Below are 20,165 nucleotides of genomic sequence, written 5' to 3' on the forward strand. Positions count from 1 at the left end.
CTGGGACAATTTTAGCATGACCAGTCCACCACACCTGTGGGAGAAAACCGGAGCACCTGGAGGGAACCCACGCAGGCACAGGGAGAACGCAAAAACTCCACACAGTCACCCAAGGTCGGAATCGAACATGGCCCACTGGCCCTATGAGGCGGCAGGGCTAACCACTGTCCCAACGTACTGCCCTGAGGTCCATTTCGAAATCGCACAGGTAATTACAACATGGCTACGCTTTGCCCTTGAGCGTGTGGAATTTTGGGGCTTGCACACGGTGTTCTGAACCATTATTTCATTCTAAAGACACGAGCACGGAGTGGCAATGAAATGTTTTCCGCATGCATTAGAAAACACCTTGAACAGAGAAAAATGACAAAACACATCTTGGACATAATCGCCACATGTATGAGCATCCCTAAAATACTTTATACTGCCTAATGGTAATTGATGTAAGGATGCGAACAACAGCGTGCTGCTGTTTCCCTTGTCAGTTCACAAGTTTAGTCCTTTGGAGGCGTCACCTAAAGGAACTCTTAGAATCAAATGAAATTCCAGTAACTTGAGCGATTGTTCTGCTGCAGTGTGTTAGGGCCAGGACGCTATTAAATCTCTCACGCCTGCCTCACCATTCAGTTTGACAATAGCTAATCTGCACTCCAAATCCACGTAACCTGCCTTTGCTGCCTAGCTCCTAATATGTGTACCAAATATATCAATATCAACCTTTAAAGCTCCAATTATTCCAGTATTCTGGCATTTTTGTATGGAACATTCCAGATTTGGACTGAAAGATATTCTTTGAGGCCGCCCTCGAAATATTCTCGGTACAATTTTGAGGTTCCTTCCAGGTAAGCAGTCTAATAATCTTTATTATGCTTACGTTAACACTGCAATGAAGTTACTGTGAAAACCCCCTCGGCCACACTCCGGCGCCTATTCGGGTCCACTGAGGGAGAATTTAGAATGTCCAATTCGCCTAACATGCACCTCTTTTGGGACTTGTGGGTGGAAACCGGAGTACCCGGAGGAAACCCATGCGGACACGAAGAGAATGTGAAGACTTCACACAGACAGTGACCCAAGCCGTGAATTGCACCCGGGTCCATGGCGCTGTGATGCAACAATGATAACCACTGCGCTACCCTGCCACCCAATTACTTATCCGTGAGAATCTGCCTCATTCCTACTCAGTGGGAAAGGGAAATCATTATTTAAAAGCAGCGTTTCGTGAAAAGACCTGTTTTCAGTTCTAACGTGCATTGAAATTACGCTCGCTGCAAATTGGAGTCAAGTTGCTGATAATGTAATCTAATTCGATTTAATTAAATAGAATTACTTTTTCAGCAGGACCTCCAAAAATTCGTATTCAAGGGTTTTTTGTTCATCTCAACCGAATTATGTAGGGTTCTGGACTAAAGGAGGTATTAGTAGATAGATGCCAACCTCTCCTTTAAAAAATTGTCTAATTGTATTTTTGATTGAACAACCATAAATGTCAAATCGACAGAATGTTTTTCCGCGTCATTCCAGCTTTAAGAGTTGCTCGCAAGCCTGATAGGCCGTGTGTGATTTTGTCCCATCCGCCAATCAGAAGCTGCAATGTGTCTGGAGATCCTGACTGGCCCCCTTCCCTTCCCATCCTACATTGCGCACGTTCAGGCTCAGCCGAGCAGAGGAGCAGGCAGTTTGCAGCGGCTGGAACACGAACAACTGGTGATTTTTCACAGATATAAGATGGTCGGTGAGCAATAATACCCTGAATTCTAAATCTGCTGATATTTTAATGTAATCTTTTACTGGAAAATTTTACTTTGAAAAATATTTCGACGTGACGGAGCATTCGCCTGAAACAATTGGGATGCTTTGTGCTGGCAATGAGAGAAAATAAACGATTCTGGCTGCTCAGATGGTCACTGTTATGCTGTGTCTGCGTCTGCGGTCAAATATCTCGAGAGATTCGTTACTCAGTTCCTGAAGAGCTTCAATTGGGCGCCTTTGTTGGGAATATCGCAGATGATTTGGGATTAGACCTGAAAGAGCTCACAGCTCGCAGCTTTCGGATTGTGCCTGGTCACAAGAAACAATATTTCGACGTGAATCTGAACAATGGAAATTTATTTGTGATGGAAAATATTGACAGAGAAAACCTCTGCGGACCGAGTGCGACGTGCCTTTTATCTTTAGAAACAGTGATGGAAAACCCTTTCCTCCTCCACGATGTTGAGGTGGAGATTCTGGATGTAAATGATAATGCTCCGACGTTTCCAGAAAATCAGTTCCGCCTCGAAATCTCCGAGGCGGCCGCACCGGGAGCCCGGTATCCACTTGAATCTGCGCACGACCCAGACATAGGAAGCAACTCGCTGCAATCGTATCAATTACTGACAGATGAAAACTTTGTTTTAAATGTTGAGAGTCGAAATGCGAATGAAAATATGCCTGTGTTAGTTTTGAAAAGGTCGCTGGATAGAGAATCAGTGTCACATCACAGGTTAGTGCTGATTGCCAAAGACGCAGGAGTCCCTGAGCGGTCAGGGTCGGCTGAGATCATAATCAGTGTACAAGATGCGAACGACAACACTCCTGTATTCGCCAAACCAGTTTACAACGTCAGCCTTTTAGAAAATGTAAGCAAAGGGACATTGGTGCACAAACTAAATGCTACTGACTTGGACGATGGTTCAAATGGAGAGATTACATATTCTTTCACGAGCCATACAAACGTCAGAGTCCGTGAATTGTTTAGTCTGGATTCCAAAACTGGTGAAGTCAGAATCAGAGGGAATTTAAACTATGAGGAAAACAATCTATTTGAGATTAATGTACAAGCAATGGACAATGGACCTTATGCAGTTCCTGCTTATTGTCATGTGCTGGTTCATGTTTTGGATATCAATGATAACGCTCCAGAAGTGACTGTTTCTACGTCGTTCAGTCCAGTTCTCGAAGACTCAATGCCGGGGACAGTTGTAGCTCTGATCAGTGCAACAGACAAAGATTCAGGAGAAAATGGGCGGGTAGAATGTCAAGTCACTGAAAACCTCCCCTTTCAATTAGATTCATCGTCCAAGAAATATTTAACATTGCGGACGAAACAGATACTTGATCGTGAAAATGTCTCCAGGTATGAAGTCACAGTTCTGTGCAGTGATTCGGGATCTCCTCCTCTCACATCTAAGAAAGCCATTCTGGTGGAAGTCTCGGATATAAATGACAATGCGCCACGCTTTTCGCAACCTTTATATACAGCTTATGTGACGGAGAACAATGTTATTGGAGCGTCTATAATTTCAATCACAGCTTTTGATCCAGATTTAAACAGGAACTCTCGACTAAACTATTCCATCCAACCGACACAAGTACAGGGCGAGTCAATATTTGGTTATGTCCAAATCAATTCAGAAAAGGGAACTATAATTTCTCAAAAGTCGTTTGACTATGAGACACTCAGAAATTTGCAGATACAAGTTCAGGTTAGGGACTCTGGAGTCCCATCACTTTCCAGCACTGCCTCTGTAGAGGTAGTAATACTTGATCAGAATGATAATGCCCCTGTGATCGTACATCCATTGCCTGACTACGGATCGGTAGTAACAGAGACTGTATCTCGAGTCGCAGAACCAGGCTATCTAGTTGCAAAGGTGTCGGCCACAGACGCCGACTCTGGTCAGAACGCACGTCTCTCTTACCTGGTTCTCCAGACTACTGAACAGGGACTGTTTACTATTTCACATGATACAGGTGAAATTTGGACCATCCGTGGCATTAGGAGCAACGATGCCACGAAGCAAAGGTTGGTTATTGGCGCAAAGGACAATGGTTCACCGGCCCTTTCAGCTACAATGACAATCATCTTATCACTGACAGACGGTGATACTGAAATGCTTTCTGACGTGAGCAGTTTGTCAGAAGATCGCGGCTCCTTTAATGACGTCAGCCTTTATTTAGTCATATCTTTAGGCATGGTATCAGCTCTTTTCCTCGTAGTTTTAATTATCCTGGCCATTAAGGTGCATAAAAACAGGAACCGGTTTGGAGCCCATGTCGGTTACCTGGACAGGTGTTGTTGTTTCGAAGACCGGTATTCCCTGAATGGAATTCAAAAAGCCAGCAGAAATTTGGAACTTGGTCCGAACTATGTCGAGGTTTTCGGGGGCGATCCACTTTCTCAGAGCTTCCGCTATGACACATGTTCGGCTTCAAGTACGGTTAAGAGGGATACAATGTTCCCCGACATCTACAGGTCATCCGCATGCAAGAAACAGGTACAGACCGGGAATGACGAACTTCTCCGTAATTCACACATCCGGAGCTCCGGAAATAGTGAGGTGAGGTACATCTGGGAAGAAAATATTTTGAGTTGATTCTTGTTTTCCAGGCACCCGTTGAAAGTTTGGAACATCATGCCGGTTTTTAAGCAGTTGTTGCAGAGAAAAGGCAGATCAATCAATTATCTTGCATCTGAACCTATTTTGCTATTTCTGACCTTAATAATTACGACTAATCAATGCGCCATTGATAAAAATAGAGAAGTCTAGGCGAAGTGTCAAGGGTCATAATGCAAAATAGCAGTTTAGAGTAAATTATCGGGAAAGGTTGAGTATTACAATTCCTACTGATTTACCTGAGAAGTCTCAAAATCCCAAAGGATAACATGAAACACGGTTTTTTAGTTGTTCATTTTTGTTTGGAGCAACGTGAGGAACCACGTACAACCCAGTGAGGAACCAGTGCAGTCGTTATTTAACCAATCAATACATAATGCTTATTAAAGTAAAACAAAAACACACAAGACTGATATACACCATGACCGGGATATATGAATAAATAAACGCACCGTTGTGTCTTCAGTTGCCTCTTTTCCCCCAAATATGCGATGTTCATTGACCTCGCTTGACACTCCCCTTTTCCCAAAGAACATCCAATTTCAAGAACTTGATAGCGAAAATCCAATTAATAGTTAACACACAATAGCTCGTGAATGACCAAGTCCGGGAAAATGTCTCTTCCTGGTACAGCGAAGGTTCGAAATGGCATTTTTCAGAGGAGCATTTCTACAATATCCTGTGGCTTTACATGTTAGCTGGAACAGGCCTCCGTGGCTCGGATGACAGTGGGAATTGGCTTGTCTGGCTGTTGGGTGGCAACTGCTCTACGGCTCCAATAAGGTGGGGGGAGTTCTATTGTTCAATCTCTTTGGTTTTCCCCTCTGTGCATTCTGCTGTCTACCTCGGTCAAATTCCTTGCCTTCAGAAGTTACCTTCTGTATAGCCACTGAGCTCTGGTGAATAATGTTTTTGATTTTTTTTGGAATTCATTGACTCTCGACCCTTACTAATTTTGTTTCTGGGCAAATCGCATCTCATTATTCATCCATGCCTGTTCGGCTTGTTACTTGTTTGTTATTTTATTTTCATCTCAACTTAATCCTTAATCTCGTTAACACCCACATTCCTGGAATGACAGAAGTCAAATATTCGCAAACAAAAAGTGCCCAGATTCAGCCTGCGGAAATTTCAATAGAAGAGGGTCTGAAACAATGAACCTTTCACTCTTTGAAATTTTGCATGCCCGTGATGATGCACTTGTCTAATTCAGAAAGAAGAACTATTTGTAGTTTTAGACGTGGAGTTGAAAAGAAGTATAGAAACATAGCCAATTGAAGCAAGAGTAGGCAGTTTGGCCCTTTGAGCTCAATAACCTGTTCCAACTTTCCCCCAGACCTTTGATCCCTTTTTCCAGAGGAGCTATAACTAACTCTTTGGAAACATACATGTTTTAACTTCAATTGATTCCTATGGCAGCGAATGCCATAGGCTCACCACTCTCTGGGTGAAGAAAGATCTGCTTATCACAATCCTAAATGGTTAAACCCGTATTCTCGGACTGTGACCGCTATCTCTCAGTTTTGAACTCCCTGCCGTCATGAACATCCTTCCTGTGTGTACCCTGGCTAGCCCTGTTAAAGTTTTGTGGGTTTCTATGAAATCCGTCCTTATTCGTAGAAACCACAAAACCCATAAAGACCATAGACGAATTTAAGCACAGAAGCAAGCTATTCGTCCCATCTTGTCCATGCAATCCCGAAGACACCTATATGTGCTTTCTAATCCCACCTTCGTGTACTAGGTCCATGGCCCTGTAGCTTAAGCAGTTAATGTGCAGACCCAGGTACGTTTTAAAACGGGTTAGGTTCCCTGCGACCACCACCAAGGAAAGCATCCCACATGCTTTTTTGAAAACCTTGTCTGCTTGAACCGCTGCCGAGAGGGACCTGTGCACTTCTACGCCAAGATCTGCCATTTCATCTACCCCTCTTCATATATTCCCATTTATTGTGTACTCCCTATAACAGTTAAACTCCCTAAACGTATTACCAATTTTTCACACTTCTCTGCGTTAAATTCCATCTGTCATTTTGTTACCCACACCAACAACCCATGTATATCATTTTGGAGATTATAGCTATCCTCTACACTGTCCACCACTCAGCCAATCTTTGTGTCGTCTGTGAATTTCCCAAACTCCCCCCCCCCCCCCCCCCGCCCCTCCCACGTTCAAATCCAAATCGTTAATATATAACACAAACAGTGAGGGCCCCAGCACTGAGCCCTGTGGGAAATCATTTGAAATAATTTTCCAATTACAACAGGAGCCGTCGAGCAAATCATACTGTGTTTCCCGATACTGGGCCAACGTTTTAGCCAGTTTGCCTCATTGTCCTGAATCCCATGGGCTTTTACATTTTTGAATCTGCCATGTAGGACTTTGTCAAGTGCCTTGCTAAAATCCATGTACACATCCTCTGCCCTACCTCCATCAACCCTTCCGACATTGCCTCAAAGGATCCAACAATATTTGTGAAACCTCCCTTTTTTTATATCCGTGTTGACTATCCCTGGCTAGTCCGTGCCTTTCTATGTGATAGTTAATGCTATCTCTCAGGATTGAGTCTAGGAATTTGCCCACCACTGACGTAAGTCTAACTGGCCTATAGTTTGGCATTTCCTTCAATTGCTTTTTAATTAATGGAACCATATTTGCATTTCTTCAGTCCTCCTGTACCTGCCCTGTATCTGGCGAGGATTGGAAAATCATTCTCAGATTATCTGCTATATCCTCCCTGACCCCCTTCAATAGCCTCAGAAACATCTCGCCCTGGAGACTTGCCAACTTTCCAGGATTCCACCCCTTTAGGTACTTCCTCTCTCTTTATGATTATCCCCTGCAATATCTCAGTGTTTCTCCTGGGCTACAATATCTGTATCATTCATTTCCTATAAAAACACAGAAAGAAAAAAAGAATGATTTAAAACCCTTCCTACAGCCTTGATACAAATTCTCTTCTTCATCTCTGTAGATTCCACGTTTTCCTTAACTAATCGTTTACTATTAATATATATTGGTAACACATCTTTGGGATTTGTTTGACAATACTTTTTATTATAAATGTTTTTATTGGGCTTTTTGAACAAAGTATATTTACAGTTATGTGCACAGAACAAAATTTTTAAAAATGCAAGAGAAGAGAGAGAAAAAACAAAAAAATGGTATGATATTGTGCACGAGCTCAACAGCAGCAGCCTGTACACTTAGTAATATTATTTTTAACAAATAAGGAGACACCTGTTTGTGGTAGGCGGGGAAAATGGGGAGGTACATATACATTTGGGTGCCGGAGAAACAATTACATTAGTTATGTTCAATACAGAGTGGGCAATACTAGAATGGATCTGGTGTTGGTGTTGTTACTGGCCTCTCCTGGATGGTTTTTGCTGCCATTGTCGTCGCGCGTTCGCCTCCGCTTCGGCCGTTCGTCCTATCTTTCACCCGTATTTTCCTTGTTCTCTGTTACTGTATTTGCCAAGTTTGGTGTCGTTCGATAATTATTTTTGCTGACAATTGTTTGGCAATGCTTGCTGATCTTTTTTCATGCCCTCTCTTTGATATTCTTATTTTCTTTTTGAACTTGTCCCTGCACTTCATGTACTTGTCTAGGCTGCCTGTAGTATCCAAAACAAGATAGAAGAGCTTGTTGCGCACATTGACATTGGCTGGTACGATGTTGTGAGGACCACAGACAAGGGGCTGCAAGGGGATCAGGGCTGAGATCGAAATATCCAAGGATATATGTCCTATCGAAAGGACAGGCATATAGGCAGAAGGGCGGTGTTGCATTGTTAGTAAGGAATTAAATTATATTGATAGCAAGAAACGATATAGGATCAGAAGGCACAGAGTCTGTGTGGGGAGAGTTGAGGAATGACAAAAGGAATAAAGACCCTGATGGGAGTTATGTACAGGCCCGCTTGCAGAGTCAGGCTGTGGGGCAGAAAATAAATCAGGATATAGAAAAGGAATTTAAGAAAGGCAACATTACAATAATCATGGGGGACTTCAACATTCAGGTGGACTGGGAAAATCAGGTTCGCAGTGGATCCCAAGAAAAAGAATTTGTGGAATGCCTAGGAGATGGTTTTCCAGAGAAGCTTGCGGTAGCGTCCACTAGGGAACAAGCAATTCTGGATTAGGTGAATTGTAATGAGGTAGACCTGATTAGGGAATTTGAGGTGAAGGAGCCCTTAGGGGGCAGTGACCACAATATGACAGAATTTACCCTGCAGTTTGAGAGGGGACGCTGGAATTAGATGTAACGGTATTACAATTAACTAAAGGTAACTACAAAGACATGAGGGAGGATCTGGACAAAGTTCATTGGAAGGGGAGCCTCGTAGGGAAGACATTAGAACGGCACTGGCCGGGATTTTGGGGGGTTATTCTGGAGGCAGAACAGAAATTCATCTCAAGGTGTCCGAAATTGGCTAACGGGAGGACGAGGCTTCCATGGCTGACGAAGGAAGTCAAGGACAACATAAAACCAAAAGAAAAAGCATACAAGGTGGCGAGGATTAGTAGGAATCCAGAGGATTGGGAAGCCTTTAAAAGCGAGTAGAGGATAACTGTAAAGCAACCAGTAGGGAATAGATGAAATATCAGTGTAAGCCAGCTAATAATATAAAATAAAACAGCAACAGTTTTCTTTCAATATACAAAAGGTAAGAGAGAGACAAGAATAGACATTGCACCACTTGAAAATGAGGCTGGCGAAGTATGAAGAGAAACAAAGGAATAACAGAGGTACTGACTAGTGACTCGTCAGTCTTCACGGTGGAAGACACGAGTGGGATACTAAAACGTCAGGAGAATGACGGGGAAGCGGGGAGTGTAGTGGCCATCACTAAGGAGAAGGTTCTGGGGAATCCGAAATGTCTATGTTTGGCAAATCACCTGGACCGAGTGATTAATTGTCCAGCATCATTCACAATCAGGTGTGGCATTACTGCATAGCTGAGATCTGATCCATTGGTTGTGACATCGCTCAGCTCTGAATAACATTTGTTTCTTATGCTGTTTGGCACGCAAATAATCCCTCTGTTGTAGCTGCACCAGTTTAAATTCTCATTTTAGGTGCGTCTTTTGTTGCTCCTGGCCCGCCCCCCGCTCTCTTCATTGAACCAGGCTTGTTCCCCTCGCCTGGTGGCAATGGTACAGTGGGGGATATACCGGGCCATGAGGTTACAGATTGTGGTTGAGTCCATTACTTATGCTGATGGCTGAATGTGACTCATTGCTGTCCAATCTCCATTCGCTAGATATGTGAGAAACACAGCCTATTCCCCGCGGTGGTAGCGCCACACAAGACAAGGGAGGATATCCTCAATATGAAGGGTATATCATCTTCATAAGAATTGTGGTGGTCACTCGTACTGATACTATATGCATTAGCGGCGGTTGGTTGGTGAGAATGAGGTCAGGCCTGTTTTTTCAGCTAATTCATTTAGGACTCGGCCAGCCCAGCCTCCAGTCGTGCTACGAACAGACAATGCAGTCTCCCACCAAAGTGCATTCTGTACTCTTTCCACCCTTACTGCTTGTTCCAAGTCGTTTGCAACATGGAAGAGTATTGGAAGTTTATTGATTCATAAGCTGAGGTGCTGGGAGAGTGCAACGCTTGGTAATCAGCAGAAGGTTTTCTGATCATTTGTGATGTGATGCCATATGAATTAATGATGTCCAAAGTCAGTGTCTGGCACATTATTTGTAAGGTATGATTCTGTGTGTATGATTATGCCGGGATGGCAATTGACTAGACTGTGAGGCAACTCACCCAGTTTCGATACAAGTCTCCAGATGTTCATAAGGAGAACTTTTCAGGGAGGACAGGTTTGGCATCATCGTTTCCGCTGCCCGTGGGAAGCTGGGTGAGTCAGTCGGGTCCATTCATTTTCGACTTTTCAGAGGTTTTGGAACAACTCAGTGGCTTACTGGACAATTTCAGAGGCCATTTAAGAGTCACCCACACTGCTGTGAATCTGGAGTCACATGTAGGCAGACTAGGTCGGCAGATTTCCCTCAATTATATTATTGAATCATATGGGTTCCTAAGACAATGTTATTGGAGCGTCTATATTTTCAGTGACTGCTTTCGATCCAGATTTAAACCAGAACTCTCGACTAAACTATTCCTTCCAACCGGCACAAGTACAGGGCGAGTCAGTATTTTATTACGTCCACAGCCAATCAGAAAAAGGAAACATAATTGCTCAAAAATCTTTTGACTGCGAAAGACTCAAAACCTTCAGGGTGCAAGTTCAGGTTAGGGATTCTGGAGCCACTTCACTATCCAGCACCGTCTCTGTAGAAGTGGTAATCACTGATCAGAATGATAATGCTCCTGTCATCAGACACCCATAGCCTGACACTGGATCTACAGTAACAGAGACTGTATCTCCATTCGCAGAACCAGGGTATTTAGTTGCCAAGGTATCGGCCACAGATGGTGCCTCGGGTCAAAATGCACGCCTCTCTTATCACGTGCTGCAGAGTACAGACCCTTGACTTTTTACAATTTCACCTGATACAGGTGAAATCTGGACTATCCGAGGCATTGGGAGCAAAGATGGTTTAAAACAAAGGTTGGTAATCGCTGCAAAAGACAACGGTTCACCGCCCCTTTCCGCTACAATAACATCTTATCACTGACAGAGGGTGATACTAAAATGCTTCCTAACGTGAGCAGTCTGTCTGAACATCCGGTGTCCTTTACTTACATCAGCCTTTACGTCGTCGTAGCGTTAGGGATAACGTCATCTATCTTTCTCGTCATTTTAATAACAATGGCCATCAAGGTACATCGAAGCAGATTCCGATTTTCTGCTCAGAATGATTGTTTGTGCACCTGTTGTTGTTTCGGAGCAAGAAATTCGCTGAATGGAATTCAGAAAGCCAGCAGAAACCCTGAAATAGTTCCCAACTATGTTGAAGTATTTGAGGTGATCCGCTTTCACAAAGGTTCCAGTATGAGACGTATTTGACTTCAGGGGCAGCCAAGAGACAAGAGAGGTTTCCTAACATGTACAGTTCAGGCATGATTCCTTTCACGGGTCCTAATGAAGAATTTCTCCTTAATTCTAACTGCAAGAGCACCATAAACAGGGAGGTGAGGAGCTCGTAACAAATGTTTTTAAGATTGATTTGTAGTTACAGACATTCCCTTAAGATGTGAAGCAAAACATTCTATATTTAGCTAGATAATGCCAATTGGAGTAAAGGCTGCACATCTGAACATCTAATATTACTCTGCCCTTTAATTTATAGCCAAAATGGCATAATTTGAGCTTTGTGGTTAGAAGTTGGGCGGCACGGTGGCACAGTGGTTAGCACGGCTGTATTACAGCGGCAGAGACCCGGGCTTGATTCCGACCTTGGGCAACTGTGTGGAGTTTCAGTGCTCTCCTGATGTCTGCACGGGATTCTTCCGGGTGCTCCGGTTTCCTCCCACAGTCCAAAAACGTGCAGGTTAGGTGGATTGGCCATGGTAAATTTCTCCTTCATGTCCAAAGGTTAAGTCAGGTTGTGAAGATAGGGCCGGTGAGTCGGGCGAGGGTGTAGATAGGGTGCTCTTTCCGAGGTTCCCTGCAAGCTCGATCGGCCGAATGTCTCCTTCAGCACTGTAGGAATTATATGATTGTTTTATTCACTTCCAGGCTGCGGGCTTCGCTGGTTAGGCCAGCATTTATTGTGCATCACTAGTTCATCTTCAGAAGGTGCTTGAGCCGCTGCAGTCCCTGAGGTGTAGGTGCACCCACAGTGCTGTTCGGGAAGCAGTTCTCGGATTTTGATCCAGTAACAGTGAAGGAACGGCGGTATATTTCCAAGTCGGGGTGGTGAGTGACTTAGAGGGGAACTTCCAGGTGGTGGGGTTCCCTGTATCTGCTGTTCCTTTCCTTCTTGGTGGTACTCACTGTGGGTTTGGAAGTTATTGCCTAAGGAACCTTGGCGATTTTAGACAGTGCATCTTGTAGATTGGACAGAGGGCTGCCACTGTTCATCTTTCGTGGAGGGATTGAAGGTTTGTGGAGGGGGCGGGGGGGGGGGGGGCAATCAAGCGGGCTGCTTTGTCCCGGATGGTGTCCAACTTCTTGAGTATTCTTGGAGCTGCACTCATCCAGCAAGTGGAGAGTATTCCATTACACTCCTTACTTGTGCTTTGTAGATGGCTGATAGTCTTTGGAGGGTAAGAAACTCCAATTCCTAGCCTTTGACCTGCTCTGGTAGCCACAGTATTAATATGCTAGTCCAGTTCAGTTTCTGATCAATGATAACCCCAGGATGTTAATTGTGGGGGATTCAGCAATGGTAATGCAATTGAATGTCATGGGGTGATGGTCAGATCATTTCTTGTAGGAAATGGTCATTGCCTTACAATTGTCTGGTGGGAATGTTACCTGCCACTGGTCAGCCCAAGCCTTGATATGGTCCAGGTCTTGCTGCATTTAAACAAGAACTACTTCAATATCTGAGGAGTCGTGAATGATGCTGAACATTGTTTAGCCATTTTTGAACATTCCCACTTTTGATCTTGTAGTGGAAGGGAGGTCATTAATCAAGCAGCTGAAGATATTTGGGCCGAGGATATTGCCCTGAGGAACGCCTGCAGTGATGTCCTCCGGGTAAGGCGATTAACCTCCAACCATCACAAGGGGCTGTTTAGCACGCTGGGCTAAATCGTTGGTTTGAAAGCAGACCAAGGCAGGCTAGCAGCACGGTTCGTTTCCTGTAACAGCCTTCCCGAACAAGCGCCGGAGTGTGGCGACTAGGGGCTTTTCACAGTAACTTCATTGAAGTCTACTTGTGACAATAAGCGATTTACATTTACATCACAGCCGTCTTCCCTTGTGCTTGGGATGGCTGCAACCAGCAGAGAGGTTTCCCCTTGATTACCATTGACTCCAGTTCAGCTAGGGCTCCTTGATGCCATACTCGACCAAATGCTGTCTTGACCTCAAGGACAGTCACTCTCATTTCACCTCTGGTAATCTGCTCTTTTGTCCATGTTTGAAACAAGGCTGTAATGCGGTCCGAATTTGGGTGTCCCTAGCAAAACCCAACCTGGGCATCCGTGAGCAGGCTATTGCTGAGTAAGTGCCGCTTGTTAGCACTGTTGATGGCTCCTTCCATTATTTTGTTGATGATGGAGAGTAGACTGATAGGGCTGTAATTGGCTGGGTTGGGAATATCCTGTTTCTTGTCTGCAGGAGACGCATGGGCAATTTTCCACACTGTGTGCAGATGCCAGTGTTGTAGCTGTCCTGGAGCATGTATATGGGCGTGTCAAATTCTGGAGCACAAATCTTCAGAATTATTGCCGGGATACTGTCAGGGGCCATAGCCTTTGCAGTATCCAGTGCCTTCAGCCATTTCTTGGTTCCAGGTGGAGCGAATCGTATTGGCGGAAGACTGACGTCTGTGCTGTTGGGGACCTCCAGAGGAAACCCAGATGGATCATTCATTCGGCACTTCTGGCTGAAGAGTTTTGCGAATGGTTCAGCTTTATTCTGAACGTTTAAATTACTACATGTGAATGGGTTGGAATATAATACTTTTAGCCTAAAATTAGGAGAAGACGTGTGAGAAGGTATATGCTTGAAGTTTAGGCGAGGGAAAAGATAAAGGCGCTTAAAACAGCACATACTATTAATGCTGGTTTAGCACAGTGGGCGAAACAGCTGACTTGTAATGCAGAATAATGCCAGCAGCGCAGGTTCAATTCCTGTACCGGCCTCCCCGAACAGGTGCCGGAATCCGGTATCTGGCGACGAAGGGCTTTTCACAGTAACCTCATTGAAGCCTACTTGTGACAATAAGCGATTATTATTATTACTAATCAAAATAGAGAGAAGGAAAGCTTTTAACTCTGTGATGAGAGAAGGATACCCGAACAGCCAACAGCTTTTGGGTTTAATATGGTGGTAACCCGAAGACTGCGTTCGAAATAATTCTGAATTAATTATTTTAAATCTTTCAGTGGTATACTTGCAGTATAAGAAGTGCCCTCACATGAGCAAACTTTATGTTGTTACATTAACGCTGGCAAGAGCTGTTATGTATTTGCAGGAATGTGCCATTACGTGTAAATACTTAGTTGCAGCAGAAGCATTTCAAACGGTGGATTTGCAATTGTTTTCTCATTGGTCATACTAGTCGGTGTAACGTTCTTGTTCATATCTGATTTTGAGACACATATTTATTCTCATGCTTTGCGTTAAAGTCAGGAAGAAATCCAAATAATACGATCTAATTTGAACTTTATTGTTGAAACTTTGGAGCAGAATGGTGTTAGCATTGCAAAATAGAAATGCAAGCAATGTCATTGGAAAGCAGTCAGAGGTCAGGCATAACTGAATTTAAACGCAGAGTGAATTTTCTTTGATACACAATGTGCCTCAATCTTAATTATAGCACAGTGGTCCATTGCAACAGTGCGATATTTCACACCATCACACTATATTTGATTCTTCAGATTAATTTTGTCAACTGAGTGCCAGATTGGACACAGCACCTTGCAGCAGAATCACACCTGGCACGAACTTTCCTTCGTCTGCCCAATTGCAATTCATATATACTTTATATATCTAAAACTGAAATATATTAATCTCAACAATTTATGGCGGATTAGCATCCGATTGGAAAATCTACATTAAGATTATTAAGGGGAAGTTTAGTCGGGAAAGCTCGAAGATAATAAAAAGTAAAGTTTGCTTGATAACTTGATTGCAGTACAGTAAATTTGCAGAAAACATTGTCAGGAAGCACTGACTTTAAATTATATTAACATTGATAATTATCATTGATGTAATCTGAGATGCTCTTCTTTTCACCAATGAGAAGATAAAATATGACTGGAGATCATGACAAACAATTATAATGCACCAAATGTATTGGAAAAATAAACGGCGAGTTGTGCGCTTTCACGTTAGGTTTCCTTAAAATGGTCGAAATTTTAAGAAGCAGACCACTGCTGATTACAATTCTGACACGATTAACCTTAGACATTGAAATATATAGACGGTATTTGACGCATTGAATTATTTGGAAGATTTTAAAGTGACCTATGTTAAATAAATGCTTTGCTGAATTGGCAAATGCTGTGGTTGTTTCCTTGGTAAGATAGTTTATGGTGCATTTTCTTAGTACATTAGGAGAAACGATTGGGTAGTTTTGTTAGAAATAATAGCGAACAGTGGTTAACACTGCTGCTTCACAGTTCCAGGGTTCTGGTTGAATTCCGGCCTTGGGTGACTGACAGTGTAGCGTTTGCACTTCCTCCCTGTGTCTGCGTGGGTTTCCTCTGGGTGCTCCGGTTTCCTCACACAGTCCAAAGATGTGCAGGTTAGGTGGATTGGCCATGACATATTGCCCCTTAGTGTCCCAAAGGTTAGGTGTGGTTACCGGGTTACGGGGATACGGTGGAGGAATGGGTTTAAGTAGGGTGCTTTTTCCAACGGCTGGTGCAGGCATGATGCTGCACTGTAAACTCTATGATTCTATGAACAAAACACTTGAGTCTATGTTCTCAGTTTGCAGTTTAGGATTATGTCTGAACGTAAATTTCATGAATGTAATCTAATGCGAAAATAACATCTTTGTAAGCAGTGTGTCACTTGTATATTGTGTGAACAGGGTGAGCATAAAAATCTGTTAAGTCTCGGGAAAATAAATATTGGGATTCCAGATGCAAATCTTTGCATCAGAAAGTTTGCTCCAATTGAGAGATTGTACCGGGGACACGCTTTGTGATTCCATATGCACAAGTTTCAATCTTGGAAATAACTACCTATAAACCAGCAGGGTAGCATGGTGGTTAGCATAAATACTTCACAGCTCCAGGGTCCCAGGTTCGATTCCCGGCTGGGTCACTGTCTGTGTGGAGTCTGCACGTCCTCCCCCTGTGTGCGTGGGTTTCCTCCGGGTGCTCCGGTTTCCTCCCACAGTCCAAAGATGTGCGGGTTAGGTGGATTGGCCATGCTAAATTGCCCGTAGTGTCCTAATAAAAGTAAGGATAAGGGGGGGTTGTTGGGTTACGGATATAAGGTGGATTCGTGGGTTTGAGTAGGGTGATCATGGCTCGGCACAACATCGAGGGCCGAAGGGCCTGTTCTGTGCTGTACTGTTCTATGTTCTATCTAAACCTGCAAGGGGCGTCTGAAAGAATCATTACTTTCCACAGTAAAACACATATTGACAATGAAAATATGCCTATATTGAAAACAAATATTGTTTGGACAGAGAAAACAATTAGTAAACAATCCGGGTGATTAATTCTGACATTGTGATTATATATGGTATAACTCACAGAAGCAGGCTATTCGGCCCAACCAGTCCATGTCTGACTTCATGTTCCACTCCAGCCTCAGTCCATTTTTTCCCATTTGAAGCAACTATCCCAACGCTCCCTACGCCAGCACCCCACCTCCACAAGCCGTGTTGATTTTGCCCTTAAATGCATCTGTACTGTTCCCTTCAACCAATACCCATTGCAGCCAGTTCCATGTTCTTACCAGTTTTGAGTGAAGATGTTTCTTCGGAATTCCTACCAGGTTTCTTGGTGACTATCGTACATTAATGGTCTCCAGTTGCGCTCTTGCCCTCAACAAGAAACATTTGGCTGGATTCTCCATTTCTGCGGCTAAATGCCGACACCGGCATGGGAACTTTGGCATTTCATGGAGCCAAAATCTGCGGCGAACCCGCACAGTTTCCAGGACTGGTGAGGGGCTGGCAGCAGCGCTGGGTAAAACATCCCACTCCCACGCCAAATATGGATGGAGAATTGCCAGGTCCGTGGCTGCGCATGCGCACAGCGATGAGCTGCAATGGTTGTGCCACACAACATGGCGCCGGTCGTGCGTGGACCTGACCGGCCAAATACGATCCCACAGGACAACCCGTGCCCCACCAGCCCCGCCCCCACCCCAGCCGTCACCACCCTCTGGGTGAAGAGATTTCTCCTCACCTCTGTCCTAAATGGTCTACCCCGTATTGTCAGAATATGGCCCCAGTTCTGGACACATTCACCATCGGGAACATCCTCTCTGCATCTACCCTGTCCACTGCTGTTAGAAATTTACAGGTTTATATGAGAAGCCCCTCGTCCTTTTGAACTCCAGCGACTAGAATCCAAACTGACTCAATCTCTCCTCGTACGCCAATCCTGCCATCCCAGGAATCAGACTGTAAACATTTGCTGCAGTCTGTCTATATCGAGAACATCCTTCCTCAGAGTAGGGGACTACAAATTCACACAATATTCCAGGAGTGACCTCACCAAGCCGTTATAATTGCAGCAATACATTCCTCCTCCTGTACCTGAAACCAGTCGCAATGAAGGCCAGGATACCATTTGCTTTCTTTGCCGCCTGCTGCACCTGCATGCTGACCTTCAGTGACTGGTGTACGACGGCACCCAAGTCTCGTTGCACATTCCCCTTTCCTAATTGATGGACATTCAGATAATAGTCTGCCTTCCTGTTTTTGCTGCCAAAGTGGATGACCTCACATTTCACAAAATTTCACAAAAAGGGCCAGCACGGTAGCATGGTGGTTAGCATACATGTTTTACAGCTCCAGGGTCCCAGGTTCGATTCCCAGCTGGGTCACTGTCTGTGCGGAGTCTGCACGTCCTCCCCGTGTGTGCGTGGGTTTCCTCCGGGTGCTCCGGTTTCCTCCCACAGTCCAAAGATGTGCGGGTTAGGTGGATTGGCCATGCTAAATTGCCCGTAGTGTCCTAAAAAGTAAAGTTAAAGGGGGGTTGTTGGGTTACGGGTATAGGGTGGATATGTGGGTTTAGGGAGGGTGATCATTGCTCGGCACAACATCGAGGGCCGAAGGGCTTGTTCTGTGCTGTACTGTTCTATGTTCTATACTGCATCTACCATTCATTTGCCAACTCACTCAACTTGTCAAAATCACACTGAAGGATTTCTGCATTCTCCTCACAGCTCACCTTCCCACCCAACTTCGTGACATCAGCAAATTTGGATGTCCTAGCAGTGATCCCTGAGGTACCCCAGCAGTCACTGCCTGCCAATTTGAAAAAGACCCGTTCATTCCAACTCTTTGTTTCCTGCTCGCCAACCATGCGCTAATCTTTTATGTGGGACTTAGTGGTAGCCTATTTCCTCAGAATTTTTTTGACTATTTACTACCGAAATATTTTCAAATCTACATCGAAGCACATGACACTGGTAACCCTGCACTTACCAGTAACGTCTGGGTAAATGTAATTATCCTTGACCAGCATGATAATGCCCCAGTGGCCGTGCACCCAATACCGATGTCCGCGATATTGCTTGGCCAAATGGAGATCCTTACTTGCGAAACTAATGGATCATTAGATGTGATAGCACAGACAAACTCTAAAATGAAATGTTAACCATCAGCCGCAGAAAGATTAAGTCTCGCGATATATGTCCAAACATCCACTAATTAGATTCTGCTCCAAACAACTTAGATGTGCAAAATAGTGATGCCCCGGTGACACAATTGTTCTGCAATATTCCATAAACGACAGTTTCACAATATTCTGCTTCTGGAGAAATTGTCAGTTGATAATCATTTTATTTATTTTTCCATGTTTCTGTTCATCATGGCGATGTATGCTTGGCCTAAGTGTTCTTTCAATTTCCTTTTTGAGATAACCAATCATAACCATGTATTCTCAACTCAAACGTCTACACAGTTAGCAGCAAAGTAAAGTTACAGTTATAACACAGTTACTGGCTGGAGTTGGCGACCTGCCGCCGAAAGGGAAGTCGAGCCAATGGGAACATCCGTTCCACCAGCTCAGCATTATCCTTTGCACAGAGTAAAATAATCGCGATTCCTGTGTGCTGATAGCCATAGAAATCTCCCATATTACCTTGTTAGACTTTAACATTGCCTTGGCAGAGTTGCAGCTCTACCGTAGCTGTTGAAACCGAGCACTGTGAGCCCAACGCATTGATAGAAATCCAAAATGACAGAAGGCCAAACAGGGATCTAACAACCGAGAATGTGTTGATGAGATTATATGAGCACTGATATACCCCTATTGATTATTCGATGAAGTTATGAAACAGATCCACACAATGTGATTAAGGGAAGGATGTACATATCGTATGGGACTACAAATGGTTGTTAAATATATGCTACAAAAATCCAGAATTGTTAGTAGGCCTGAACTTGTTCAATTGGAAACAAATTTTAAAGAGTTAGATGCACACTTGGGGATCGGTTTAGCTTAGTTGACTCGTCAGCTAGTTTGTGATGCAGAACAAAGCCAACAGCGCAAGTTCAATTCCCGTACAGACTCATTCGTGCCCTCACCTGAGGTACAGCGATCCTCAAGTTAAATCACCACCTGTCAGCTCTCCCATTCAAAGGGGAAAGCACCCTATGGTCATTTGGGACTATGGCGACTTTACTTTACAACCTTCCCATTGCTCACAAAGATGGCTATTCCTCCTGTGAATGGGCTGGGTAGATGGGGAGCAAGAATTATACACCTCCCTCCAACCATTTTTGACTTCTTCATTACTATCGCCTCATGATTCCTTTTTGTCATTTAATTTGCCATCTTACCACTTTTATTTCCCTCGTTCCACCCGTTCCTTTCCAATGACCTTGGTTAAAACCTTTTGAATATCTAAGCATTGTCAGTCTACTGAGAGGTCAACGAGCTGAAACATTAACTCTTTTTTTTGTTCTCTACACAGATGTTGTCTGGCATGCTCAGCATTTCCAGAATTATCTGCTTTCACACCTAAATTGCAAAGTGTGACTGTGGGTTC

At 44.0% G+C, this 20,165-nt stretch overlaps 1 protein-coding gene across 7 annotated transcripts in view; it reads left to right on the forward strand.

Annotated features, from left to right (window-relative positions):
• The window catches only part of LOC119965489 (protocadherin-10-like), a 631,779-nt gene that overhangs the window by 335,309 nt on the left and 276,305 nt on the right, over positions 1 to 20,165 (forward strand). The window contains exon 1 of one of the 7 annotated variants that reach the window (XM_038796328.1): positions 1,661 to 4,322. The exons of 5 other annotated variants lie outside the window; for them this stretch is intronic. In XM_038796328.1, the coding sequence (XP_038652256.1) occupies positions 1,869 to 4,322 (2,454 nt within the window). In that variant the 5' untranslated portion in view covers positions 1,661 to 1,868. Of the gene's footprint in view, positions 1 to 1,660; positions 4,323 to 20,165 lie in introns of those variants that run through there. One more of the 7 variants, XM_038796333.1, reaches the window with a different exon arrangement.

The sequence above is a fragment of the Scyliorhinus canicula genome, chromosome 4 (assembly GCF_902713615.1).
Source record: "Scyliorhinus canicula chromosome 4, sScyCan1.1, whole genome shotgun sequence".
Classification (NCBI taxonomy): domain Eukaryota; kingdom Metazoa; phylum Chordata; class Chondrichthyes; order Carcharhiniformes; family Scyliorhinidae; genus Scyliorhinus; species Scyliorhinus canicula.